The sequence below is a fragment of the Passer montanus genome, unplaced genomic scaffold, assembly GCF_014805655.1.
Source record: "Passer montanus isolate IOZ18808 unplaced genomic scaffold, ASM1480565v1 scaffold28, whole genome shotgun sequence".
Lineage (NCBI taxonomy): Eukaryota > Metazoa > Chordata > Aves > Passeriformes > Passeridae > Passer > Passer montanus.
Window position 1 is genome coordinate 239,361 of NW_024367483.1, and position 24,209 is coordinate 263,569.

At 39.2% G+C, this 24,209-nt stretch overlaps 1 protein-coding gene across 2 annotated transcripts; it reads left to right on the plus strand.

The window, feature by feature from the left end:
• The first annotated feature begins 372 nt into the window (after positions 1-372).
• ZNF654 (zinc finger protein 654) lies at positions 373-23,539 on the plus strand. 2 transcript variants are annotated; one of them, XM_039713241.1, is made up of 7 exons: positions 373-571; positions 9,230-9,375; positions 12,318-12,399; positions 13,638-13,773; positions 17,473-17,675; positions 18,655-18,794; positions 22,898-23,539. In XM_039713241.1, the coding sequence occupies exons 1-7, from the start codon at positions 440-442 to the stop codon at positions 23,094-23,096; spliced, it is 1,038 nt and encodes a 345-aa protein (XP_039569175.1). In that variant the 5' UTR covers positions 373-439; the 3' UTR covers positions 23,097-23,539. The 2 variants fall into 2 exon arrangements, with proteins under 2 accessions (XP_039569175.1, XP_039569176.1); XM_039713242.1 differs by lacking the exons at positions 17,473-17,675; positions 18,655-18,794 and having other exon boundaries at positions 22,898-23,035.
• The last annotated feature ends 670 nt before the right edge of the window (positions 23,540-24,209 follow it).

The following is a 24,209-nucleotide window of genomic DNA, read 5'->3' on the forward strand; positions in this document are numbered from 1 at the left end:
CCGCCCGCCCCGCCGCCGGAAGTCACTCCCTGATTGGTTCGCCGCGGAGATGGGCGCGGCTTGAGCCCAATTAGGAGTGGGGGGCGGGCGTGACCGCGCTGATAGAGGCGTGCGCCGGCCAATCAGAGCGCGGGCGGCGGCGCTCCGCGGACGGGGCACGGGGCAGGCGACTGCGGAGGGGGGCGTGACAGACGGCGCGAGCAGCCAGTGGGAAGGCGGGATCGAAGTAACGACGAGACTTTTCCACCAATCGCAGCGCGCTCCTGCGACGGGGCGGAGCCAGATGCGACGGGCGCGTTGATGGGCAGGGCGGGCGGACCAATGGGAGCGCGGTGCGGCGGGGGCGTGGCCGGACGCCGGGCGGCGCGGCGGGGGCGGCTCTTCCGGCGCGGCGGGGCGGGGCGGGGGCGCTCGGTACGCGCGGGGCGGCGGGGCCGCCATGGCGGAAGACGAGAGCGACCAGGAGTCGGAGCGGCTCAGCGAGGAGCTGGAGGCGCTGGCCGCGCCGGGGCTCCCGGCCGGGCTGCCCGCTCTGCTCCGCAGCCAGTACTACTGCCGCCGCTTCTGCCAGGTGAGCGCCGGGGCAGCGGCGGGGGGAGCCGGGCCGGGCCCTCACGGCGCCGGGCCGAGGAGCGGGGCGCGGCCCCGGGGAGCAGGGAGGCTGCCGGGGGGAAGGGAGGGAAGGCGAGGCGGGTCCCGGGCGGGGAGAACCGGGGGCGGCCGCGGGGACACGCGTGGTGCTGCGGGCAGAGCGATCCCCGCTGGCCGCGGTGCGCGCCGGAGCGGCGAGAGGGGCCTCGGGAAGAGTTCTCGTCCCGCCGGCCGGGTCAGACCGGCGTGTTTTATGGCTTTTGGGGTTTTGTCCTTTGAAAGGCAGCGTTTTCTCCATGCGGGCCCGGGGTTGCTGTGCTCCTGGCAAGGTGTGCCCTGCGAAGTGCCAACAGGTTGCTTCTCCTGGCTGCTCTCATCAGCAGGTGTGGCTGGAACACTGGGTGCCTTCGGTGTGTCCCAGCCACGCCGCTTGCTGCTGCCCGCAGCACAGCCCAGGGGTTGTTTTATACAGAACTGCTTCGTTTTATCAACTTTTTGACTTGCCTCACCCACTGCGTTTGTCTTCTGCCATCTACAGAAACGTGATGCCATGTTGTCACTTTGTTCCTGTTTCGTCGTTCAGTGAAACACCCTGTTTGAAATATTATTTACTGTTATATGTGCTTATAGTAACCAGCATTCTGCTCACTAAGCCCATGGGTTGCTTTTTGGGGCTGTTGATCCCTTCATGTTATCTTCTGTTTCATGATCTCTCAAAAATTATGTGCTTACAGTAAGCAGCATTCTGCTCACTGAGCCCATGGTTGCTTTTGGGGGCTGTTGATCCCTTCATGTTATCTTCTGTTTCATGATCTCTCAAAAACTGCCGAGCCAGTAAAAGGAGAAGCAAATGTTTTTGGAAGTCTGGCATTTTCCACAACTGTAAGGAATGACAGCCATGTTTGATTATGTTGGCTGGTTGGGAAGACATTTACTTTTGCTCAACCCTGGGGGTTTTATCTTAAATTTTTCTCTTTGTGCTTACTGTATGTTGAGTTTATTGTGTTGAGGAAGTGCAGACAAGGTGATAGCTGCATGTGCTAATGCCATTCCCAAGGAAGGTATGAATTAGTAGGAAACAGAAGAGGAGAAGAGCAGAGGAAGAATTTTCCTGTGAAATAGTTTTATCACAAGTGCTTTATATGTTATATATCTTGTGTTGACTTCTGCAGATTTTTTTTTTGGTGTGTGTAGGGAGATTGCCAAACCTTCTCCCCTCCTTTGAGTTGGTGAACTCTCCAGAAAAGCAGCCAAAGTTCTGAGTATGTAAAAGGCTCTGCTCCTTTTCTCTTAAACTTTCTTTTCAACAATGCATAGTTTAAATAATCCTGATGAGAGTAAGTTAACATATTAACAATTTGTCCCCAGGGTTTTTGGGTTTTTTTTATTTGCTTGTTTTGTGTAAATTTGGCCTGGTGTGAACAGGAGTCATGTGCTCAAGGTAATCAGTGTTTTGTTTAAACATGTGTTTTAGTAATGGGGTTTTCTGCTGATTTAACTACACAAACACAAGATCCTAAGGGTTGTGCTGGTGTGAAAAGCCTGTAGCTGTGTGACATTCATGGATTGACAACAAATGAAGTTGTATGTGCTCCACACGAGCTCATTTTTCCTCGTGGGATTGGCACTGTGTAATTACACATGTAATATATGTTTGTACTTTTTTATCCAGATCTTCTGAAGGACGTGTTTGGCTGCTGTGCAGACTGAGCCTTCCCACCTCACTCCACTTTGCACTGCTAACACAGTTTTGCTTGTCTCCTTACTCATTTGGCCCTTCTGAAGGTCCTGGTTTGCCTCCTGTGCTCCTGGTTTTGTCTCCTAAGTGGAACAGCAGTTGTAGAAATAGTTGCTTGGTGATGGTGCAGTGAATTTGGACTCTCCAAAAGAAAGATTGTTATTTTCAGAATAACAGCCTATCAAAACACTTGGCTGTGCTTCAGACATGGTGCTGGAGCTTGCTGTCACCTGAAAATAATATTGTTTAGATTGCTTGTAGTTAAGCTGATGAAGTCTGAGCATCTTTCAGTAAGAACCACAGGATAAATGAAGCAAGGTGTAAATACAGCCTTTTTTAGTCTGTAGATCTGTTTTATGCTCACAGAAAGTCCTACTGATCTTTAAGAGAGTGGCTTAGAGCTTGAAATGCATTGCTGTACACATCTTTCATCCTTAAGTGGTGTTAGAAAGGTAAAAAACCTGCTGTAAACAGACAGATTCAGTTCTCTTGAGGCCTGGAGCATTGTAGCTCAACTTGAGTTTTGGATTGATTAAGTGCCAGTTAAAAAATATGAGGTGTCAGGATTATGAGAGCATTTTCCATAAATTTATGGGTAATCACCCAAATTTATGGGTAATTTAGTGATACAAGGTACCATTGGAATGTGGCATCTTGAAGCCCATTTGTAGTTTTGGGATCTGTGTCTTGTAGGTGTTTGTGGTCATAGAGAGTTGTTACAGCCTGAGTCTTTCAAGGCAAAATGGAATAAAACAGTTTTTTTGGAATGCTATTTGAGATTGATGACATGGGCAAAGCAGAAATGAAGCTTTCTATGGCTGGAAGGGAAAAAAGACAGTTGGAAGATGAGTCAAGTGCCCAGCTTATGCATCTCACCAGCTGTTTCTGTGTTACTTTCTACACTTTGCTGATGTGGCTTTTCATCTTATTTGTGGCGTTCCAGGCCCACTTGGATGTTGGGAAAAGCAAATCTGCTGTTCCCAGCTTTGGCAGGCAAAAGAACAACACATCTGTAACTACTTTGTAAGTTAAAGACATTTGAAAGGTGGTACCTGGAAGAAACTCCCTCAGCCTAAACGTTTGGAAGTTTCAGTTTGTGCTTGTATGCAGAATTTGAAATTCTTTCAGGAGGTTTCTCAGGAACTGGAGCCATTGGGAAGTTCCTGTGAGACTGAAATACAAATGGTGAAGGCAGTGAAAACAGCATAGATGGTGACTTTTGTAATTGGAAGAATTAATTTCCAATTTTATTGGCTTAAAAACAAACTTTAATGGTGAGCTGGAAAATGGGTGTAGCTTCCTTCATTGCATTGGAAGCGGGTACAGTTTTATTAACTAGAAAAATAAATTCATTTATTTTTGGGGATATTTTCTCGGAACTTTATTATCAAAATATTACAAGTTGCTTGCAGCATTTCTGTAGCTGTCCTCAGGGCTGCAGAACTGTACTAGAGGTTATTTTATGTTGTTGGTACTGACTGCAATAATCACCAGGTGAGTTCATCTCAAGTAACAAGGTGATGCTGTGAGGAGTAAACACTCCTTGATCTGTTCTTCCTGTGGCATCAGTTTACAGCCTTCCAGCATGATCCTGCTCCTGAGAGAAAGATTACCTCCTTTGCTTACATTAATTGGTGGAAAAACAATTCTTGGGCTTATAAAAAAGTTAAGTAGTAAAATATAGTAACGCACCAGAGGAGATGGTGTTTCCTGGATTTATTTTAGCGGGCCAAAAAAGGCAGGGAGGGTTGTGTGACTCAACTGTTGTTCGTCTTGCTTTGTGGTGAAGGAAGTAAAAAAATATACAGCCTTAGGTGTTTGTTCTTCTGACTTTGGGGTTAATATCTTTTCACACATTTTGTGCCTAAATTTGAAAGCATTTGCTTTTGTCTCTTACTCTGGACTTCAGATCAACAGTGGTTAAGTTGTTTTTATGTCAAAAACAAAACAAGTGCAAAGAAAACCTCCCCAAACCTTTAGGTTATGTCACTTTTATTTTATCAAATTTTGGACCTTTGGAATCCATATTTGATCTACATACACCATTTTAAGGCTCAGCTACACGTGAATACTAGCAGTGACAAGTGATTTCTTCAACATGCTTGAAGCTTATTTCTCTGAAAAGGCACAATCTGTAATTTTTCACCACTTATTTGCTCTTGTTATAATTTGTGGTGTTGATGTTTTGGGGTTTTTGTACCTGGCTGAACAAATATGCTTTATCCTTGTTATTGGCTCAAATTTTAAGAGCACTGTTGTAAGTAATATTTTACTTTTTCGTGGTTTTGAATGTTGATACTGCTTGTTACACGAAAGCTTGCAACGGGCCTAGCATGCATTCCAGTAACTTAATTTCAAAGGGTAATGTAACTGATTGAAATTATTTAAATTTAAAATTTATGCTGTCATGGTGTTTTTTACATTGGGACTGGTGGAAACCAGTGTGTTCAGCTTACTTATTGCTAGTTCAGTATTGTGCTGCTTGAGTTTCAGGTGAATTCATATTTAAAATGAAATCCTTTTGAAACAGACGTGGCAAAGGCACGTGGTGTTGACTGCCAGGTTGGATGCCAAGGTGGGCTTCCAGCTGTGCTGAGGATTTATCTGTGTGTGCAGAAGGGAGTCCTTGGCCTGGGTTGGGTGGTGTCACTCCTTCCTCTGACACTTGATGGCAAATCCGATAAGGGTCTGTCATGCAAAACTGGCCTCTGGTGGCTGAAGTGCATTTCACTCCTCAGTCGGTTCCTGAGAATTCACAATAGCAGCTGATTTGCAAGCTCTTTATCTGAAGATTGACTCCTCCGGGCTTCCAGTCTTCAGTGCTCTTGTCATTAACATCATAAAATCTTTTCTTATTCACATGCTCAGGGTGCTTCTCATCAGCTTTTGTGCCTGCTGTCCTCTCAGCTTTGCCCTAGGAAACGATCTCCCTGTTTTACAAGTAGGATTAAGGAGTTACTCTTTTCCAAAAGAAACATTTGAACATTGGTGCAACACATTGTAGGCTTTTCTTGATCTTTGTAACAGCTTTTTTCTTCTCTGAAACTTTCCTCTTTGACACTTTCAAACTTTTTGGTTTGGAAGTATTGCTACTTCTCCAGGTTTTAATGCCTTTTCATTAAGTATAACTTTTACATGGCAATAACCTCGTTGTTTTTCCTTGGAAAAATGTATCAGGATTGTAACTTAGAAAGGAGTTGCGGGTTTTTATACCTAATGGGAGGATCTCTATTGAGTGATGCTTCTGTCTAGTAGCTTTGCTCCATGGGCTTGTTCAAGTTAGGGAAGGCACACTTGGTGCAGGAGCTAATGCAGAAATCCAGAAGTTCTGTCCTTTTGTTTAGATGAGGAAAAGAGGTAATTGTACTTCTTCACTGACACAACTAATAAATTAATTTTACTGGTTACCGGTGATGTGGATGTGAGCATTTGTGTGTTCACAAGATTAGCAGTTCTCCCTTTCATATGTGAGCAAAACAATTCCTTTCATTAGTTTACTTTCATTTGGGGGGTGAGGTGCTAATCAAAAGACGAGGAGGAATATTTGTATTTTTTCGGTAAATATATTTATCTCTCAGCCATAAATCAGTGCTCCAATCATCCCAAACTGCTTTTCTAGAATTAATGTATAGTTTTCACTGTTGTGCAAGTGACAGACTATAAACATACATGACTTTTTGGCTGGCTAAATGTAGTGGGCATATGGTAGCCAGTCTTGGGAATTGTTCTTGCCTGAAGCAGGCTGAGGAGATGATGAGATTTTGGTGATTAAGAGTAGGGGGAAAGCATTTAGCTTTGAGGGTAGAAACTTGTCTCATGGATGCGTCATGCTGTTGCTGGGTGATGTGTTTTCTTTTGCCAGAAGTCTGATTATGTTTGGTTACTCCTTATGTAATATTCGCATGTGAATTGCAATAAAGCCATTGCTTACATATTTTAGTATAAAGCCACTTTCAACTTTTATATGTCAATATTTCGTAGTGCCCTAAAATCATAAGGCTTTTCCTACTCTTTTTTTAGTATCTTTGGATAGTAAAATCCTTCTTTGTAAGGACATGGTTGGCTTGTTTGTATTTGGAAACAAAACAAAATGCTCTTCATCCACTGAACAGGTTCAAAAGACAGTTAAAAAGCTGTGATTATTTCTTGTGATGTTTCTAGGAAGAGTAAATGTAGTATTACCCAGGTTCTAGAGCTGAACTTTGGTGTCTGAGCTGCTCTGGTATTTCTGCGGATCAGGCAACTGTGGTGGGTGTTGCTTTAATTACGCATTTTAATTTTCAGGAAACTTTGGGTTTTCTAAGCTTGCCCTTTTTGGGTTTGTCCTCATGTGACAACCCTTACATATGTATATTATAAGGAATGACAACCATTGAATTTGCCAAGAAGCTTTCTGTCTGAAAACTAGAAAGAGAAAAACTCACAGAATTGTTGTGAGTCTAATCCTGTGGTGTCTTTACTGTTAAATCTCACAAGAAGCTATGGGAGTAACTTTGTTTGAAATCCTAGTAACGATGAAGTTCAAAATTGGTGGGATTTGTAGTTTCTTTTTTTTTCTTGTGTGGAGGAATAGGAAAAGCTGTAGCAACTTCCAGCCTAGCACTGCATAAAACATTTGTGGTTTGTGTCCTGTGTATTTGCAAATCTAATTATTTGCAATGCTGTTTCTCTTAAGTCTTTGAAATACAGCCAAATAACTTTATATGTGCATATTTAATTACTTTAAAAATGTGTATAATTCATCAGTTATAACATAACTTTATATGTGCATATTTAATCACTTAAAATATGTGTATAATTCATCAGTTAAAACATAATATTCCAAGAAAAGCTATTGTTTCACTGCTATAGTCCAGGTTTTTAATTACTACCTTGTTATTTTTGGGGTTAGCTGTCTTAGCTGTGTGCTCAGAAATTTTTGATGAGTCTGGTCTTGATTTTTTTAATGGGACACATCTGAGTCTTGGATTTTCCTCTGAGTTATTGAAACCTATTAAAGGAGGGGAAGCAGCGTGTTTGGTGTCAGGAAGGTGCTTCAGCCTCCTTTCAGTGCCTTTATCTGCTCTGACTGAGAGAGGGAAAACAAAAAGGCCCAGTCCCTTCATGGTTATTAGCAATGGCAGGTACAGACAGACTGGAGGGTGTTGCTTCAAGGATATTAAAAATTGCACCCTAACAGAGACTTTGAAAGCACCTGCTGCAGGAAGTCACATAAAAAATGTTGCTTCCCTTCTGGTTTTCTCTCCTGTGTATTGAACAAGGCCACTGTGCTTTGGCATTGTTATGTTCTTTTTTTATTTGGTTGACTTCATTGTATTGATATTGGTGTGCCTGTTGGAAATGTGCTGATAAACTTTTACTTATGTTCTGTTTGCAGGCCTCTTTCAAAGCATGGCATCTTGAGTATTTTGTACAAAAAAGTGTTTGTTTTCTATCACAGAAAAAGTTATTCCATGAGATCACTTCAAAACAGACATTGAAGTATACATCATTCCCTGCCCCTCCTTCTGTATGGATTGTGTGTGAAGTGTGGTTTGGAATTTATTATTTTATACTTAGTTTAGGTTTTTATCCACACACTCCCCACACCTCCATCTTTTGCTGATTGTTGCAAGTCTTCTGAGAATTGATTAGATTCTCAGTTAGATTTCTTTTCTGCTGTGACTGATGAATTCATGGTTTCAGGTTATGTACCTTCAGGAAAAGTTTGCTATTGCTGTTTTTCCTGAGCAGTTTGGGATGGGGGGGACTGTTGCTGTGAATGTGTTTTGGTACATTTGAGTAGCAGACCAGCTGCCAGGCCAAGGTGCTTTTGCTGCTGTGTTCCTTTCTCTGCTGGCTCTGGTATTTGTGTGGCACAGGAGCTGGTGCAGACTGGGACTGATGGCTTTTTGGGGAGAGGCTGCTCCCTGCCCATTAATTCCAATGTAGCTGAGCTTACATTGGGTTCAGATGAGTGCTGGAGGTTCAGTGAGGCCTGTGCAGTAGGACACAAAATGTTGTTTTATTGCTTGAAATAATTTATGAACATATCTATACCGTGCGCATCAGGTGCAAGTGTTGTGAAACATCCTAGTGGGAAGTGATGCTTTACTTCCACCTTTGCTTGACCTTTTGGAGGCTCACATTTCTAAAGGATGTTTTTTGTTTCGGTCTGCTTTGTTTTTCTAAGACTTTTGTGGTTTTCTATGAAGGGGACTTGGCTGAAACTATTTCAGGGAACTCTTAATAGATCTATGAGGCAGGACTGTCTTAAAAAATGTTTAGTCTTCTTAAGAGAAAGATTAATGCAGCAAATACCTAGGTCAACTGAAGAAGAATTAGCAGACTTGCAGATAAATACTCTAACAGTTTTTCAAACAAATTACTAAAATAAGTTTGGAAAACTTAGAATCTGCATACAAGTATGGGTCCATCTCAGCTGCTGTTGCCTTAAGTCCATCCTGGTTCTAAATAAAGCCAAATTTACTCATTTGATCAGATAAGGGAGAGGGACTGGGATGTTTGTGACTCTGCTGACATAGAGGCTGGAAGAGTGCAGGTTAGTCTTTCCCCTCTTGGAAAGTTTTTAGACTAGAACGTCTGGATGTTGTTACAGACTCTAATTTGCATCCCCTTGCAAAATAAAAACTTGTGTTTAAATGCAGAGTGCAATATCTACTGTGGCCTAAGAAGAAGGTATTTCCTGTCTTATCCTCTGAAAAGACTAGCTGAAGGTCTCTTGTGATATTCCTTTCATGATTTAGGTCATAAACCAGAAAAGTCACATTTTTTAGGTTACAAACTCTGCTCCTGAGGGAGAAGTTGGGGAGCTAAAGCAGGTATAGTGTCAACTGCTTCTTCTTTCTGAGCAAGGAGAACGTCTTGGATAACAATGTGTATTTCCCTGGTTTTGCCTAGGTTGTTGAAGACTATGCTGGGAGGTGCCAGGTGCCTCTGCCTCAGCTGCAGGTGCTGCAGACGGCGCTGTGCTGCTTCACGTCCGCCTGCGTGTCCTTCCCGGCCGAGTGTGAGCACGTGCAGTATGTACTGAGTAGCCTTGCTTTGTGAGTACTTCTGCTTTTTTGTTATTCCTTCCTTTACAATAGCAGAGCAAAAGGGTTTCGGATCCTCAGAGCTCCCCAGGTGGTGTAGCTAGACAAAACCAAAAATTGCTAATTAGAATGTATTTTCATCTTTTTTGTATCCTTTTTAAATATTCAAGTTGGTTATGAAGTGTTTTGCCATAAAAAACACTGGCAAAATGAATAATCTAAGAAAGAAGGAATCATCATAACTTTATTTTGGAGTATTTGAAAACCAACCTTTGCCAATAGATAATTTTAAATAATTTATCTCAAATTTTTACTTCTAGTGTTGTAATAAGCTAAGTACTTCTTAAGATAAATTTCTTCAGAAGAAAGTCAGTTACTTCAAAATAGTACGGATTTTTATGTTTGAGCCCTCAAAATGCTTCTGGGAATTACTTGTCATGCAGTTAACTGACCCAAAGTCGCATTCAGCTTCAAGAACTACAGGATGTTTTTTCATAAATTTTGCTCTAATTTCAATTAATGCATTGGTCATTTTCCCACGTGAAGACTGGAAGTGTCAGGGTAATAAGTACATAAGGAAAAAGTAAATGCTGTATTTACATGTTGATGAAGCTTCAGTGTGGACATTTCCTGTTTTGTGTGTTGAAACTGTTTGACAGAGGACTATTTATGGCATCATAAGACCACAGTTTTCAAAGTTGCATCAAAACATGGTGACATCTGTTGCAGTGGGTTTTTTTCACTAGTTTTAAGGAAAAAACCTACAAAGTTCAAACCATGTTTATATGTGCATTTAAACAACAAAGCTTGGGAGGTAAAAAGGTGGAAATTCAGGTATTTTTTGGATGAATACATTCTGGTATTCAAGAAGTAAATTGGTCACTGAGTTCCTGTCACCCTTGTCAGTTTAGATTTTTGAGACTGGGTTTGCTCCATGAGATTTGCTTCCATTCTAGGATATCAGATTATTTATTCTTCTGCCTGGCTGGCCCATTTTGCATGTGATGTGATATAAAGGGATCCCAGGGCTCGGTAGCTGCAGTTACCTGGGCAACCTTGCTTGAATCTCTTTTGAAAATTCAGTGTATATTAGGTCTTAGTTCTTGGAGAGCAAAACTCTGCCTGACTGTATTGTCATCCTTGAGTAAGATTTCCTTGGTAACCAGACAATAAACTGTTAACAGGAGCAACTGGTTTATTTCCTATACTTCATAACCTTGCTATTCATATCAAATGAAGCAGCATCTGCATTAATATCAGGGGGTTTTATAATGGTGCCACAGTAGTGTTTTGAGGCAATCTTCTGATGCCAAAGCAGTGATGTGATCAATCTACATGGATAAAAATGTGGATATGCAGTGCTGCAGAGGGTTTTGAAATAAACAAAGTTGGAACTGACTGTAGTAATTTTAACTGGAGACCAGTGATGAGGAAATAAAAATATTTTGATGGCTTCCTTTATTAGACTGTGAGCAAGTGCATTGATAAAGCAGAAAGTCATAGTTTACACTTGTTCACTATTGATTTCCAGATTTTTTTTGCAAGATCTTCCTCTTTTTTAAATCAGTCAAAACAAATTTAAATGCAAGCATGCATCACTTGCTCTAATTAGTTTTGTCTTATTATTTAAGTTCCGGTTTGGTTGCTTGCCAGATCATGATGTGACTCATGGCTGACCTTTCCTGAGAGTCAAGTATGCTGCAGAATTTTGTTTAACATGAAATGAGCTAATGTTTTTGTCAGAACCACGTACTTATTTGGGTAGGGATTGTTTTTTCATTGCATATTTGAATTGAGATTCACAGACTTAGCCTTGAGAGAAACTCTGTCACTGAACATAATAAGTTTGTATCTATTTCCCTAAGCCTGTTTTTGGCATAGTTAATCATTGGTTAAAAAAACCAAAACTTCAGCATAATCTATTGGAAATCTAATTTTGGTACTTTTCCATTATTCCTATAGAAAACTTAATTTTCTCTGTGAGTATTAAGACTTATTTTAATGCCCATGTCTAATGAAAATGTTACTGAGGAGAAAAAAATGCCTTTAATTTGCAAAATGTTTTTTGAAGTCCTGCCTGTTCCTCTGAGAGTTGCTCTTCTTGCCTGCTGCTCTTGACTTTCTCAATCAGCAATTGCAGCTCATTAGTGCAGTGCCTGCCTGGTACTTTTTCCAAGTAGAAATGAAGTTTCTCAGAATCTTCAGGCAGAACAGTAACAGTTGCAATGCAGATCCACGATTGCCAAGTTTTTGATTGAATTCACTCAACTGCATTATCTGGAAGGAGGTTTTTATAAACAAAAACCTGAATTGAAAGGAGATCTGGAAAGTTGGGTTTTACCTACCTCTCTGATTCTGTAACAGGATTTAAAGGAACTAAAAGGCTAGACCAGTATTTTAAGATGATAAAACCATGGAGGTCACAAATCAGTGTGAATCTAAGCAGCTGTTGAAAGTATTAGTCCTTTCTTCACCCATTTCTGCCACCTCTTTTTTTGGGTAACACTTCTGAGTTCATCTTGCTGGACAGAGACCTGATCTGCTTAAAAACTTGGTGGTGGTGGTAAAATTCAAGTTGTATGAATTTGAATGCCACGCAGAAGGTGAGCGTAGTTTTGTTTGCTTGTTTGCACAAAAGCTGTCCCTTTCTAAATAATCTTCAAAAGCTTTTTTTGAAAAGATAAAATAATTAATACCTTTAAACCAACATCTTAATAGAGAGACTTCAGTTACAGCAAGACTGGCTGAAATGAAATAAAGTGTGTTTGTAGTAAGTGCCTGAAAACAGGAATTGTTGTCTATTAGAAACCTTTGAGTGACTCCACATGGCACAAGTCTAGAATTCACAGAATTCCTGATTTTGGTTTGAGTGCTGCTAAAAGTAAGAGACTTGAGTAGTTTCATTTTTTGAATCAATGTTTTTAGTTTGACTTGTCACTACTTCTGTTTTTTAGGAGTTTTTTTGAATTGCTGCTGTTCTTTGGAAAGGATGAGTTCTATGAAGATCCTTTGAAAGATATTTTAGGTTCAATCCAGGTAGTGTTGCCTACTTTCTTATAAACTTTTAATATTATTTTAGTAGATGTCAAGACATTTTTTTGACTGTATGACCTGGAGGAAATGTGCCATTATAGTGAAAGAAACTTTGTTTATATCTATTTAGAGTTTAATGTCATTCAGTTAATGATGTGAAATATCATGTAAACAGTAAATTTGAAATTGAAGCTTCATCTCAATGAAGTCTTCATGTCAGCATAAACATGGATGGTTTAAATTGTTCTAACAATCTGTGGATTGGGAAAGAGCTTTCTATATCTGTGTACAACTACATAAGATAAATGACCCCAGATTAAGAGCTTGTTTTGCCAGGTAAGTGTGGGATTTGGTTTGTTTGGGTTTTTTTATACCTGAATGGATTTTTAGGGTTGTACCACCATGAGAGGAAACTTTGTAGAGAAAGAAAGGATGAAAACCTGGGTTGTGTCTCTATTAATACTGCTCATGGAACTGCAGTTTGAGACTTTGCTGGTTTTATGTGGATACCTGTCTATTACTGCTTCTTCAAATTAATGTACCAGCACTGTTTCTGCATCAGTTGTGTAATCAAACTGGCAGTGAAAACAGGTAATTGTATGTGGGTGGAAGCCATTCTTCTGCTGCATTTTTTGTTTCAATATTAGATAACTCTTTCATTACTAAAGTTTTCTGTTGATTAACGGTGTTGTTGACACTTTTACAGCAAATAAGGCATGGGGATGAGAGGGAACTTGACATGTGAAAATAATGGCTGGCTAAAGCATTCCATGATCTTACAGGCAAACACAATTCCTGTTATGCAGAGATCTGGAGAAAAATGGTTGCTTGAGGGCTGGTGACTCATGGATTAATTCAGTTTTTCCCTCAGAAATCACAAATCCAGCTCAACATGTCTAAGTCTGTGCAGGATGCCATGAGGTGAAGGCTTGTCTCAGTGTGTGCCAGTAATATCTCCAACCCAAATTGGTTTCCATTGTTATACAAGTGGAAGGCTCTTTCTGAGGGCTGTAGAAGCCATGAATTTGACCTTCAGCAGTTCTGTATTGCTATTTGTAGATAATATCAGTTGTTGCTTTAGGGCTTTCTGTATGGTCATTGAAAGACTTTGTAGCTCAAATTACTGATTGAGGAAATACTCAACCATGCATAGGTTTCTTGGTTCGTATCTTTGGGATAATCTAACTGTTTTAGACAACATCTTTTTATTCTTTCTAATTTTTTTCTCTTTTTACACTTAGGAATGTCAGAACCTTCTAAACAAATACAGGAATCTGAACCTGGAACTAGTGACTCGAATAATTCGGGATGGTGGACCATGGGAGGATCCAGTATTACAAGCAATTCTTAAAGCAAAGCCTGTGTCACAGGAATTAGGTACTTCATTTATCACAGTAATTCTCTAGAGTACTGAAAAATGTGTTCAATTATGCTTTTTTAAAATATATGGGGTCAGGTGTTATCAGCTGACATTGCACAGTGTTTTAACTATTTTTCTGTAGTAAAATATGCTGGTCTCTTTTTTGTTTGAAAGAAAGCTGAATTTCTTTGCTAATTTAAGTCTGCTTTTATAATGTAGAGATCAGATTGGTCAGACAAAGGCAGCTATGGAATAGTTTATAAAATTCACAGGGTGGATTTCCCAATCTCCCAAAGCATCAAGAGCAACTTGACTTCAGTTAGACTCCTGAAATAACATGATTGGAGAGGATCTGATGTGTCTATGTCTCCTGGCACTCTGACTCATTTAATTTTTCTCTTCACTTGTAAATACTTGGTCTTGTGGCTTTCCTTGGTTCTGTTTCCAACGATGCCCATGGCTACATGTCACAGCTGCTTTCTGTTTGTGGATATGTAATTCCTGTAGCTGGGAAAGGTGCAGTGCATGGGAACAAAATCACTGGAATGTTAATGAAAGTTCCTAAGAGAAAAAGTACCCAAGCTACAGTAAAGTATTTATTAACATGTCAAGCAACAGTGTTCCTCAGGGGACCTCTTAAAAGTTGTTTTTAGTTTGATAGTGATGGAAAATGCCAGCTTTTCTCTAGTTATTATGGTGTAGTGCCTGATAGAAACCCATCACTGTGTTTGTGACAGTGTGTTCATTGAGAGAGAGGAAGAGCAGTAAAGGCAGGACAGCTCAGTGAGCAGCCTCCCTAACCAGAGCAAGGGTTTTGATAGCAAATTAACATCATTATGCCTTTGTTGTTCTCTTTTGTGAAGCAACTGCTTGAGCAACAGATTTACCCATGATTTTTATTAGATATCTCATAAAGTTCTGGTCAAATAAGTACAGAAACAATGAAAACCAAAATGAACCTTGTTTTGTTCTGCATTGCATGGTTTTAGTGATTATGATGGGGAATTAGGTCTTGATCTCCATCTCTCCAGCAAAGAATTAGTTTAGTCCTTTGCTGTAATGATTCTCTTGGTCATCGTGAGTCCTCTCTATGATGGGTAACAGTTTGAGGAGTTTGTTTTTAACTTGGCAGAGCAGGAATGAGACCTGTTGTCACTAGATGAGCACTTTGTTCCCTTTTATTTCAGGCTGCATCTCCTTTCCCTCTGCTGAGAGATTTTCTCTCCTTTTCCCTTGATATCCTCACACACACCCTTGACACATCTCATCTGTGCTGACAAATGTTTTATTTTAGATAATTTATATTTTGAAAGCTTGTTCTTTCTTCCTCTTTCTTCATCTAAAATTTGACTCTTGTGAAGTCTTACACAAAGCAAACATCCTGTGCTGCTTTATAGGCTAGCAGGGTTTAGTGTGTATTTTGAAACTTGGCCATGTAGCTCCCTCAGGGGTTATTTAAAGAGGAAAAACTGCCTATTATTGCTGAATCACCAGCCATTCCTTGCAAAAATGAGTTTGTGTGAACTACATAATCCTGTCCTGCATTACTTAACTCTATGGAGAAGCTCAGGCCAAGACAAACCTCTCTGCGTCTGTCTTTACAGGAGTTGTAGTAAACTTTCAGATGTCACAATCTTTTTGGAGATTGCTGGAAACAAAGCAGTCATTGAGTTGAAAGAAAAATAGTGGGGTTGAAACATAGGAACAATCAACTTGTAATGGACTAGGGAGAATAAGGTGAGCATCTAGAAAAGAACATTAGAGGTGTGGTCAGAGGGAGCAGTTAATGAGTTTCTGAGGTGCTGCTTGATGTCTGCTGCTCTAAAGCAAAGCATCACTGCCTGGGTAAGAATACATGTTGTTTCTTAGTGTATCTCAGGCTTGGCCAAGCACTGCTGTAGCTGGCACCTGTCTTTGGTTTGGGGGGTTAGAAGAGCTCTGTGTGCTGCCCTGGGGAAATAGGACAGTCCAGGACAGGGAGGGAGCACTGCCCTGCCAGCAGCATCAGTGAAACTTTGAAATCAGAGGAGCTGTAGGAACCCCCATCCTTGGGGAGCTCCTGCTGGCAGTGGTGTAGGGTGTGGAGATGCCCTTCCCTAGGAGAGGAGGCTGTCAGAGTCTCCTTTGTGGGGCAGAGAGGACCTGAGAGTTCCCCACATTAAATGGGAATGGTAGAACAGGGTGAGCTGTGCTGTGGGGTGCAGTTCTCCTTCCTTTAAGAGAAAAGGATGTTACAGCCACTTGTTAGTTGGGCAGCATTTCCTTACCATTAGCACTTGACAGAGCTGAGTATTTCCAGCCTTATTTTTCAGTAATGCTTGCATGCAAAACAGAAGATGTAGTTTATTACCCTAAGGGTGCTAATTCAGTAAAGGAGAGGCCTTTACTTGGCTCTAAGGACTTTTCCATATAATGACTTTTTCTTGCAGTTCATCACCCCCATTAGACACTGGCTTGCCTTTTAGTCCTCTTGTTTTCTTAGTTTGTTCTCAAAAGTGCTAATGGGTAATGGGAATAAGATGTTTCTTTCTTACAATGCATCTGTTAGCAAATCAAATTCAAACCTGACACCTTGAATTATACTGCTTAAATGTTCATTAGCATGGAACACTGCTAGCTTGCATAAAAATCAAGATGCTAGAGAAATCTTGGGTTTGAGTGTAAGGAATTATTTCAATCCTTTAAAAAAAAAGCTTTATCTGAAAGGTTGTTGTATAAGTAATCTCTTCATTTGGGGAAAAAAATTCTTTTTTCTGTTTGTGGGTTTTAGTAACCATTTCTTTATTATCACTTTAGATTGCTTGTAATTAATACAGATTCCTTCTAAGGGATGAACTTTCAGCCTTCACTGACTTTAAATTGACAATCTCATTCTTTCTTTCTTTAAAACATGAAACATTAAAGTACTACAATGGTAGCCTTGAGTGATATTTTAACTTATAATCCAAAGAGATACTATCATCTGTATGATCTTCTATAATAAAAATGAAAAGCATGTCTTCCAGGTATTTCTGAATTTCCAGTTACTTCATTGATGAGTATTTTCAGTAGCTCACTTAAAATTATTTCAGTCAAATATTAGTGTTAAAATTATCTTTTAGAGCTGAAAAACAGATTTCCAGAAATTAGAAGCCAGAATTTAAAGGTATTTAGATAGGAATTGTGCCCAGCAGCACTTTCAGAGGAAGATATGTTTTCCAAGCAAGCAAAATCAAGGCATTCAAAGCTTCTTAAGGCAATAGCATGTGAACTGTAGTGAACTTTTTTCACCCCTTTGAGGTCTTACATTTTAATGGATAATGAGTATCTTGAGGTTTTTAAAAGTATTTATAATTATATCTTTGGTGGTGATGTCAATCCTATGCTTCTGACAGTCACACATATTCCACTGCTGAGAAAGAAGGGGATTTTCTTTCTTTAAAATGCTCACATCTGCTTCTATGTAATATAAATTTCATCAGTCCTTTGCAGCACCTTGTATTAACTTGTTAGAAACAAAATGCTGAATTAGATTACTGGTTTAAGACAAATAACAATTTGTTTCCAAGCAGGACAGATTTCTTATGGTATTTAATTTAATATTTGATAGACTTTTTTAGCAGAGTCTTTATTTTTTTCTTAATATTATTTGTTATTAAACATAGCATTACATTTAGATATATTTATTGTTTGGACTTCATATTCTAATTGCCTTTAAATCTTTCTTTTCTGTGCAGTTAACAAATATTTAAGCTCTGAAAATCCACTGTTCTTTGAACTCCGTGCCAGATACCTTATTGCCTGTGAACGCATCCCTGAGGCAATGGCTCTTATCAAATCTTGCATAAATCATCCAGATATCAGTAAAGATCTGTATTTCCATCAAGCTCTTTTCACCTGTCTTTATATGTCACCATTAGAAGATCAGCTATTCCAGGAGGTATTGTTTGTCAGTATACATTTCTTTTTTAAAATTAAGTGGTGCTTTATACTTGCTGTGTACGAGTTGTCAAGAGGAGCATGTGGAACTCTGATTTTGTGGAACTAAGTGTCATAAAATCAGGCAGCCACAGTGGTGTTGCTCAACTTAGTGCTGGCTTAAACTTGGAAAAGTTGAATGTGAAGTGCCTACAAATCTTGTTGACCTAAATGCAATTTTTTGGTCAAGTATTCTTGTAGATATACTCCCTAAATATTTTGTAACTTCAGTGTATTGACTATTTTACTATTGATTATTTTAGTAAAAGCACTTGAGCCTAATTGATGTTAATCGTACACTATATAGTTTTGTTAAAGTTTTGTAATTATGCCCCAATATGTTAATGCTGGCTTAAGCTTGGAAAAGTTGAATGTGAAGTGCCTACAAATCTTGTTGACCTAAATGCAATTTTTTGGTCAAGTATTCTTGTAGGTATACTCCATAAATATTTTGTAACTTCAGTGTATTGACTATTTTACTATTGATTATTTTAGTAAAAGCACTTGAGCCTAATTGATGTTAATCATACATTATATAGTTTTGTTAAAGTTTTTTAATTATGCCCCAATATGTAAAATGACACTTGAGCTGATTTGATTTGAGCTCACTGACAGCACTTAGTAGATGACAGTGCTTCTCTTAACCTTGTTTTAAGAACAAGCCACCCAAAAGTGGCAAGAAAAAGTGCTTTTGTGTTGTATTTTAATTTCTCAGACAATTATTCTGGTCATTACTCTAAGAAATATGAAAGAGCTAGAAATACCTCCACAATCTTTACTTATAGATGTACACAAAAGCCATTCCAAAGACATCCTGTTAATAGCATTCCAAAGACATTGTGTTAATAGCAATTCCTGAAGTTTTTAGTAGAGCAAGGTCTGATTGGTTTTGATTTCATGTCAGCAAATTGATCTAAATCAATTTTATTTTAATTGTATAGCACTTGTTGAGGACTGATTGCAAGAGTGGAATTGAGATCATCTGCAACACTGAAAAAGAAGGGAAGACTACCTTAGCCTTACAGCTTTGTGAATCCTTCCTAGTCCCACAGCTCCAAAATGGGGACATGTATTGTATATGGTAAATACTTTATTTCTGGGGAAGCAGCTGACCATAAAATACATCCTTATTGCCAAAATGAAACTCACCTAACTTAGAAATAACAGATAAAAATGATTTTTAAATGTTTCTGGTGCTTCTGTTGTGCCTGTTTGCCCTTTTACACATAGTCATATACAGGGTAGCCTAATAGTTCATAACTCTTTATGTACTATTTCCAAGTAACAGAAAAGTGAACCTTTACATACCTTACCTAGAAATGTAGCATTTATTATTGACAAAATGCAGTCTGTAGGCTTAACCATGTAGATATATTGCTCTGTAACTGTAGTGTGTCACCAGTGTGCCTAAAAAGAGAATGTGTGGTGCTGGAAATGTGCTGTTAATTATGGAAACTTGGATGTCATGAACAGAGGTATCACATAGATGGAGTTCTCTAGAAAACATTGACGATGTCTTCACACATATTCAATTATCTTGATACCTGAACTTGTTTTTAGGGCTAAGAAGTGTGTTCTAGAGTAATGTCAACAAATTTAATCGTTCTGAGGACTGAAAGATGGCTAAGGACTATAATCCTTTTGTTGAGCCTCTATAATTTCTGTACCTAAAGGAACATCTTCATTCCTTGGTAAAAAGTGCTTTGTTTCTGTAATTAAAGCAAAACATCCTTCCAAGGATTTGATAGAGATCAAATTATCAATCTAACTAATACTGAGGTCAGAAGCTACCTTGGATTTCTGTGTTCCCAGCTTCCAGGAAATCAAAAAGCTTTGTTGTCTTGAGAAACTAATGAAAGTTAGATATGATAATGTTTACTTTGGTATTAGTATTTTTCCTTAACTACTGGGCTGTAGGAGTAGTAATTGCTCAATCAAAACATTGGGATTATGATAATGACATCAGTACAATGTATTGGCAATGGCTACTGACATTTTTCATCCAGTCTGTCCAGGAAAAGATGGACAGGACTGTCCCCATAGGAAAGATGAAGTTCAACCCAAAAGGTAGAGTTTGTGTGAGCTCAGTGGGAATTGAATCCATCTTTGCTGATTCCTGCCCAAAAGCTGCCTCTCCATGTTACTTACTAGGAAATGACAGGTGTAACCTCCATGGATTAATGCTTTCTGTTTGGAGGAGCCAGTCTTTGAAGAAATGCATTTTCAATACTGTAATTAAAACTCCTTTTGCTGTAGTAACATGTTGACCTTGCTCTTGCCCAGCTGATTAAGTTTTGCATCATCCATTTTTGAAATTCCTGTTTAAAGCAAGATGTATCTCTTTTTTGTTCTGGCAAATCAGATGTCAAAGATAAAATTCCAGTAGAGGCTTGAGTACTGTTTGATACCTTGCTTTCAGGGAGATCATCTTGCCATCTCAGTACTTTAATTTATTCAGAATATAGAACTTGAGGATCTTTGGAAGAGAGTTCAGAGCACTTCTGTCTGTGCAGCTCAAACAGATGTTTCATTCTTCACAGATGCTGAGCCTTAAGAATTGTGTTCTCAACAAGAACTCTGTGTAATACTCCATAGCTCATGGAAACTGCAGCAAAGCTTGTGAAGGCATGACTATACTGTAGTCCAATCTTTTTAAGAAGTAGGAGACAGGTTAAATTAACCTACAGAGTCTTATTTTTTCCCCAAGGAAAATTTTAGTGTCTCCAGCACAGTATAAATCATCTCCCCTTGTCTGGAACTGAGGGCCTTGCAGATCTAACAGAGATCTAGCTGCTAACATTACAAGCAGAGATGAGACAACAAAACTATTAGAAAGCTCTAAATAGCAGATATTTGCTACAGCCTAAATGAAATCTTCAAGCTGAAACCATTAGCTGTCATCTTGGAGGAAGATGAACTTTAAAGAGCTTGGTCACGAAACTCAAATTTTCACCGATGTTAAGAATGAATTCTAGATTCAGATGAACAAATTATTTTTATGAAATTACATCATCAAGCAAGCTGTGCTTGGTCATACTAAAATATTTTTGTGTGAAATAATGGTAAGAAATCAATTTATAATACTTTGTATCAAAGTGTTGTCTCTTCAGGAAGACACACAGTATTTTGATGGAGCAGGCATAAATGGCCTTCCTTCTCTGACAGAAGATTTTTAAATGCTATTTTGGCTGTTTCCAGGTGATTCTTATGCAGTAAATTCAAAGAATTTAAGTAAATTCTTTGACTTACTGCAGTAAGTCAAAGAATTTTTACCACAGGTTTGATCACTCTTTTGGCAAAGCATGTTCCCTACTTGTTAAGTGTAGCAAAGGGTTTAGATCCAGCTAAGTTAGGCAGGGTTTAACCATCATTTCATGTGGCACACAGTGGTTTTGGTATTTTGTAGGTAATTAAGAGGCTGAAATGCATGGTTGCCTCTGGTAAAGAGATGCTGAGTTCTTGATCTTCCAATAGCAATTTAAATTGTCCCAGCAAAATCAGAAATGGACTTGAAAAGGAGAAGCCATTGTATTGACATAGAAAAATAAAACTAAAAGACTAAAATACTGTTTCAAGTCAGGGTCTAGGTAGATGGTGGGTAACACCTTGTTCTTCAGCCATGCAGCTCTTCCTTCTCTTTCCAGTTTTCTGCTCTCCTTTTTCAGTTCTTTCCTTGTGCCAGCCTAGCACTTGTCTGAACACACAGCAAGCCCCTTTAGCCACTAATCTCTGAAGAATAATTTGATTTTTTCTCATGATCTCTGGGATTAGTATTGAAATGGCTTGCTCTGAAATGGTGTGAGGCAAAGCAGAGAATGAGATGGATTTCTGAACTGTAACATATAACAGCAAAACTACTCAGTTCTTACTTCTGTACTTCAGGTTGATACTTCCACTGAGTTGTTAAGAATGTGTTAGTGCATGAGGACACTAATTTCAAACGTGCATATGAAGTTTGCAGATATATAGAATTCAGGTTTCCAGCCTGGTAAAGGCAGAGGTGAGCAGTTTCTATCTTTAGAAAAGCAGAAAGACCAATTTTTTAGTGTGTAGAGCTGCTTATAGGTGACTCTTTTCAGTTTACCCCATAAGCTTGATCTTTCTTTCAGCTTTAGCTCTCTTGGGTTCTGAATGAAAGAAACCAATCAAGGTCTCAATGTCAAGCAGAATTCTAGAGCTGTCCTGACTTAGAAGTGGAGTTGGTTTTGTCATAGGCAGTTCTGTCCTTCCCTTCCTTCAGGCTCTGAGCTCACTAAGAGAAGCTTAACCTCAAAAGGTTTGTCTGACTCTGGAAATCAGCCAAATATTTTGTCAGTAGCCAGGTTTGTTTTCCAAGGGAGGAGATTGCTGGAGTAGAAAAGTGTCTTCCTTCAGAAAATGAAAGTCAGTGTGTCCTGCTTTCATTGTAACACTGTGGTGGGATTTCTGCTGAGTCCACACCCCTGTGTGAGATCTTAGTGCTGAGAAATCTTCTTGTGACTAAAAGTTAGCCCAGTTGCCTTCCTCAGTCTCTGAATTGAAGTGCAGAGAACTTTGATGCTGTAAACTTCAATTAGCTGTATTTTATAGGCTAACACATCACTGAAGCAGAGTTCAGCACTAAACTGTTCTTACATTTCCTTTTCTCAGGCAGAAATGTTGTTTAACTGCAGATTGTGGAGATGCAGGATAGCTGTAGAGCCTGAAACTTTGGTGTAACTGCTCTAGGCAGAAAACTGTGCTGTAATAATTAGAGAACATCACTATTTCCTGCCACATCAGGAGCTTCCTATGCTGCTTCCACTTTTCACATTCAAAAGCTTCTTCTCCTGAAGGACTCTTCATCCCTGTACTGCAAGTGACTTAATCCCAAGAGCACACAGATGTTTGTTGCCTGTGTTGTTGAGGGCTAGGTGCTGTTCCATCTGATTTTATTGTGCACTTCTCTGAAACTGAGCTGAATACATGAATGTTTTGTTGAATATTTAATTGCTTGGTGATAGGAGATACCCTGAATGCTTTAACAAAGTAATTAAGTTGCATTTTCCGTTGTGCACATCGTGGTGTTAATTAGGTCAGTATTACACCATCAAATATGATTTTAATCACAGAATATGCAAATAATTGTCTTTAGTAATGCATTGTGCTTAGTGAGAGAGCTCTTAAACTCAATGTAATTGCAATATTTTATTCTCTACCTAATAGGGACCTGATCTTCATTTGGAGTAAACTGCAGCTGAAATCTAACCCATCCAAACAAGTATTTGTGGACCAGTGCTACCAGCTTCTAAGAATTGCTACAAATGTCAGAGTAATTTTCCCTTTCATGAAAGTCATTAAGGATGAAGTAAGTTGTGTTTGTTTTTACCTCATCCACCATTCTTTCTGTGACCAGTTAAAGTAAAGAGAAGTGATGTTTATATTGTGTAATGACCATTTTTGGTGGAAAGTTAAAAAAGAGGGGTTAGGGAAGGACATAATATGATCTTTAAAATTTTGTCAGTTTCCAGGATGGGCTTCAATATTATGATTGCTTGTGTGGTTTTAAGATTTTTTTTTACTGAATTCTGAGTTTTTCTGTTTCTGCAGCAATATTTACTCTGAGGAGTAAGTCCATGGAATAAATGTGAATGATTGGGGTTGGGTTTTTTTTTTTCAGCCTGACCTCTTAAGGAAATAGGATCTGTGTAATTGTATGTACCCTTCATTCTTGTTAAATTCTGAATCCTTTTACCAATTCTAATCATAACTGGAAAAGAGTCTTAGTACAACATAAAGGAAAAGGAAGAATAATACAGGAAAAGACATAATTTTGGCTGATGAGGTAGATGCTTATTCTGAACAAGACAAAATTTGTAGCAAATCAACAGAAAGGTTTAGATGTGGCACATTTTCCTTCAGAAAATTGTGCTGTATTTCATGCTTCAGATCTCAGTCTTGTTCTGCCCCATCTGCAAAAGATGTCACATGCAGTATTTTGCACACAGGCCTGAGAGTTGTTTCCCAACAAATGTTATTTATTGTTCTTCATGTTCTTCATTGACCTGACTTAACAGAGCTCCTTAATATTTTGTGTTCTAAATGAATTCTAAATTATTTTGTCAGATTTAAATGCAATAATTTGTTGCTGTTCAAGAGGTATGTACTCTAAAGCGCTTGTGGTGACATAATTCTATTTGCATCTGAATAGTCTTATTTTTTTACTAATCACCTACTTATGGAGCATTGGCTGTATTTGTTAAAACCCAAATATAGGACATCCTAATTATTTCTCAGTTTCCTGTACCTTTTTTACCTTTAATCTGCTGCCTGTTGGGCAGAGTATTTCTGACTGCTCCTCTGAGTTCCATGTTCATGACAGGGCCCCCAGCTTGAAGTGTGGAATAGTTCTGCTCATTGGAAGGAAGGTACATCAGTTTTGGAAAATGAAGCCTTTTAGACTTCTTGGCCGTGGGTTGTTACGGTTCTTTCCTCTGAGTTCCATGTTCATGACAGGGCTCCCAGCTTGAAGTGTGGA

Excerpts from the sequence above, each read along its gene's own strand:
- ZNF654 (XM_039713241.1), top strand. The coding sequence starts at position 440 with ATGGCGGAAGACGAGAGCGACCAGGAGTCGGAGCGGCTCAGCGAGGAG. Across the intron at positions 9,376-12,317 it reads GTACTGAGTAGCCTTGCTTT|GAGTTTTTTTGAATTGCTGC; the intron begins GTGAGTACTTCT and ends TCTGTTTTTTAG. Across the intron at positions 13,774-17,472 it reads GCCTGTGTCACAGGAATTAG|TTAACAAATATTTAAGCTCT; the intron begins GTACTTCATTTA and ends TTTTCTGTGCAG.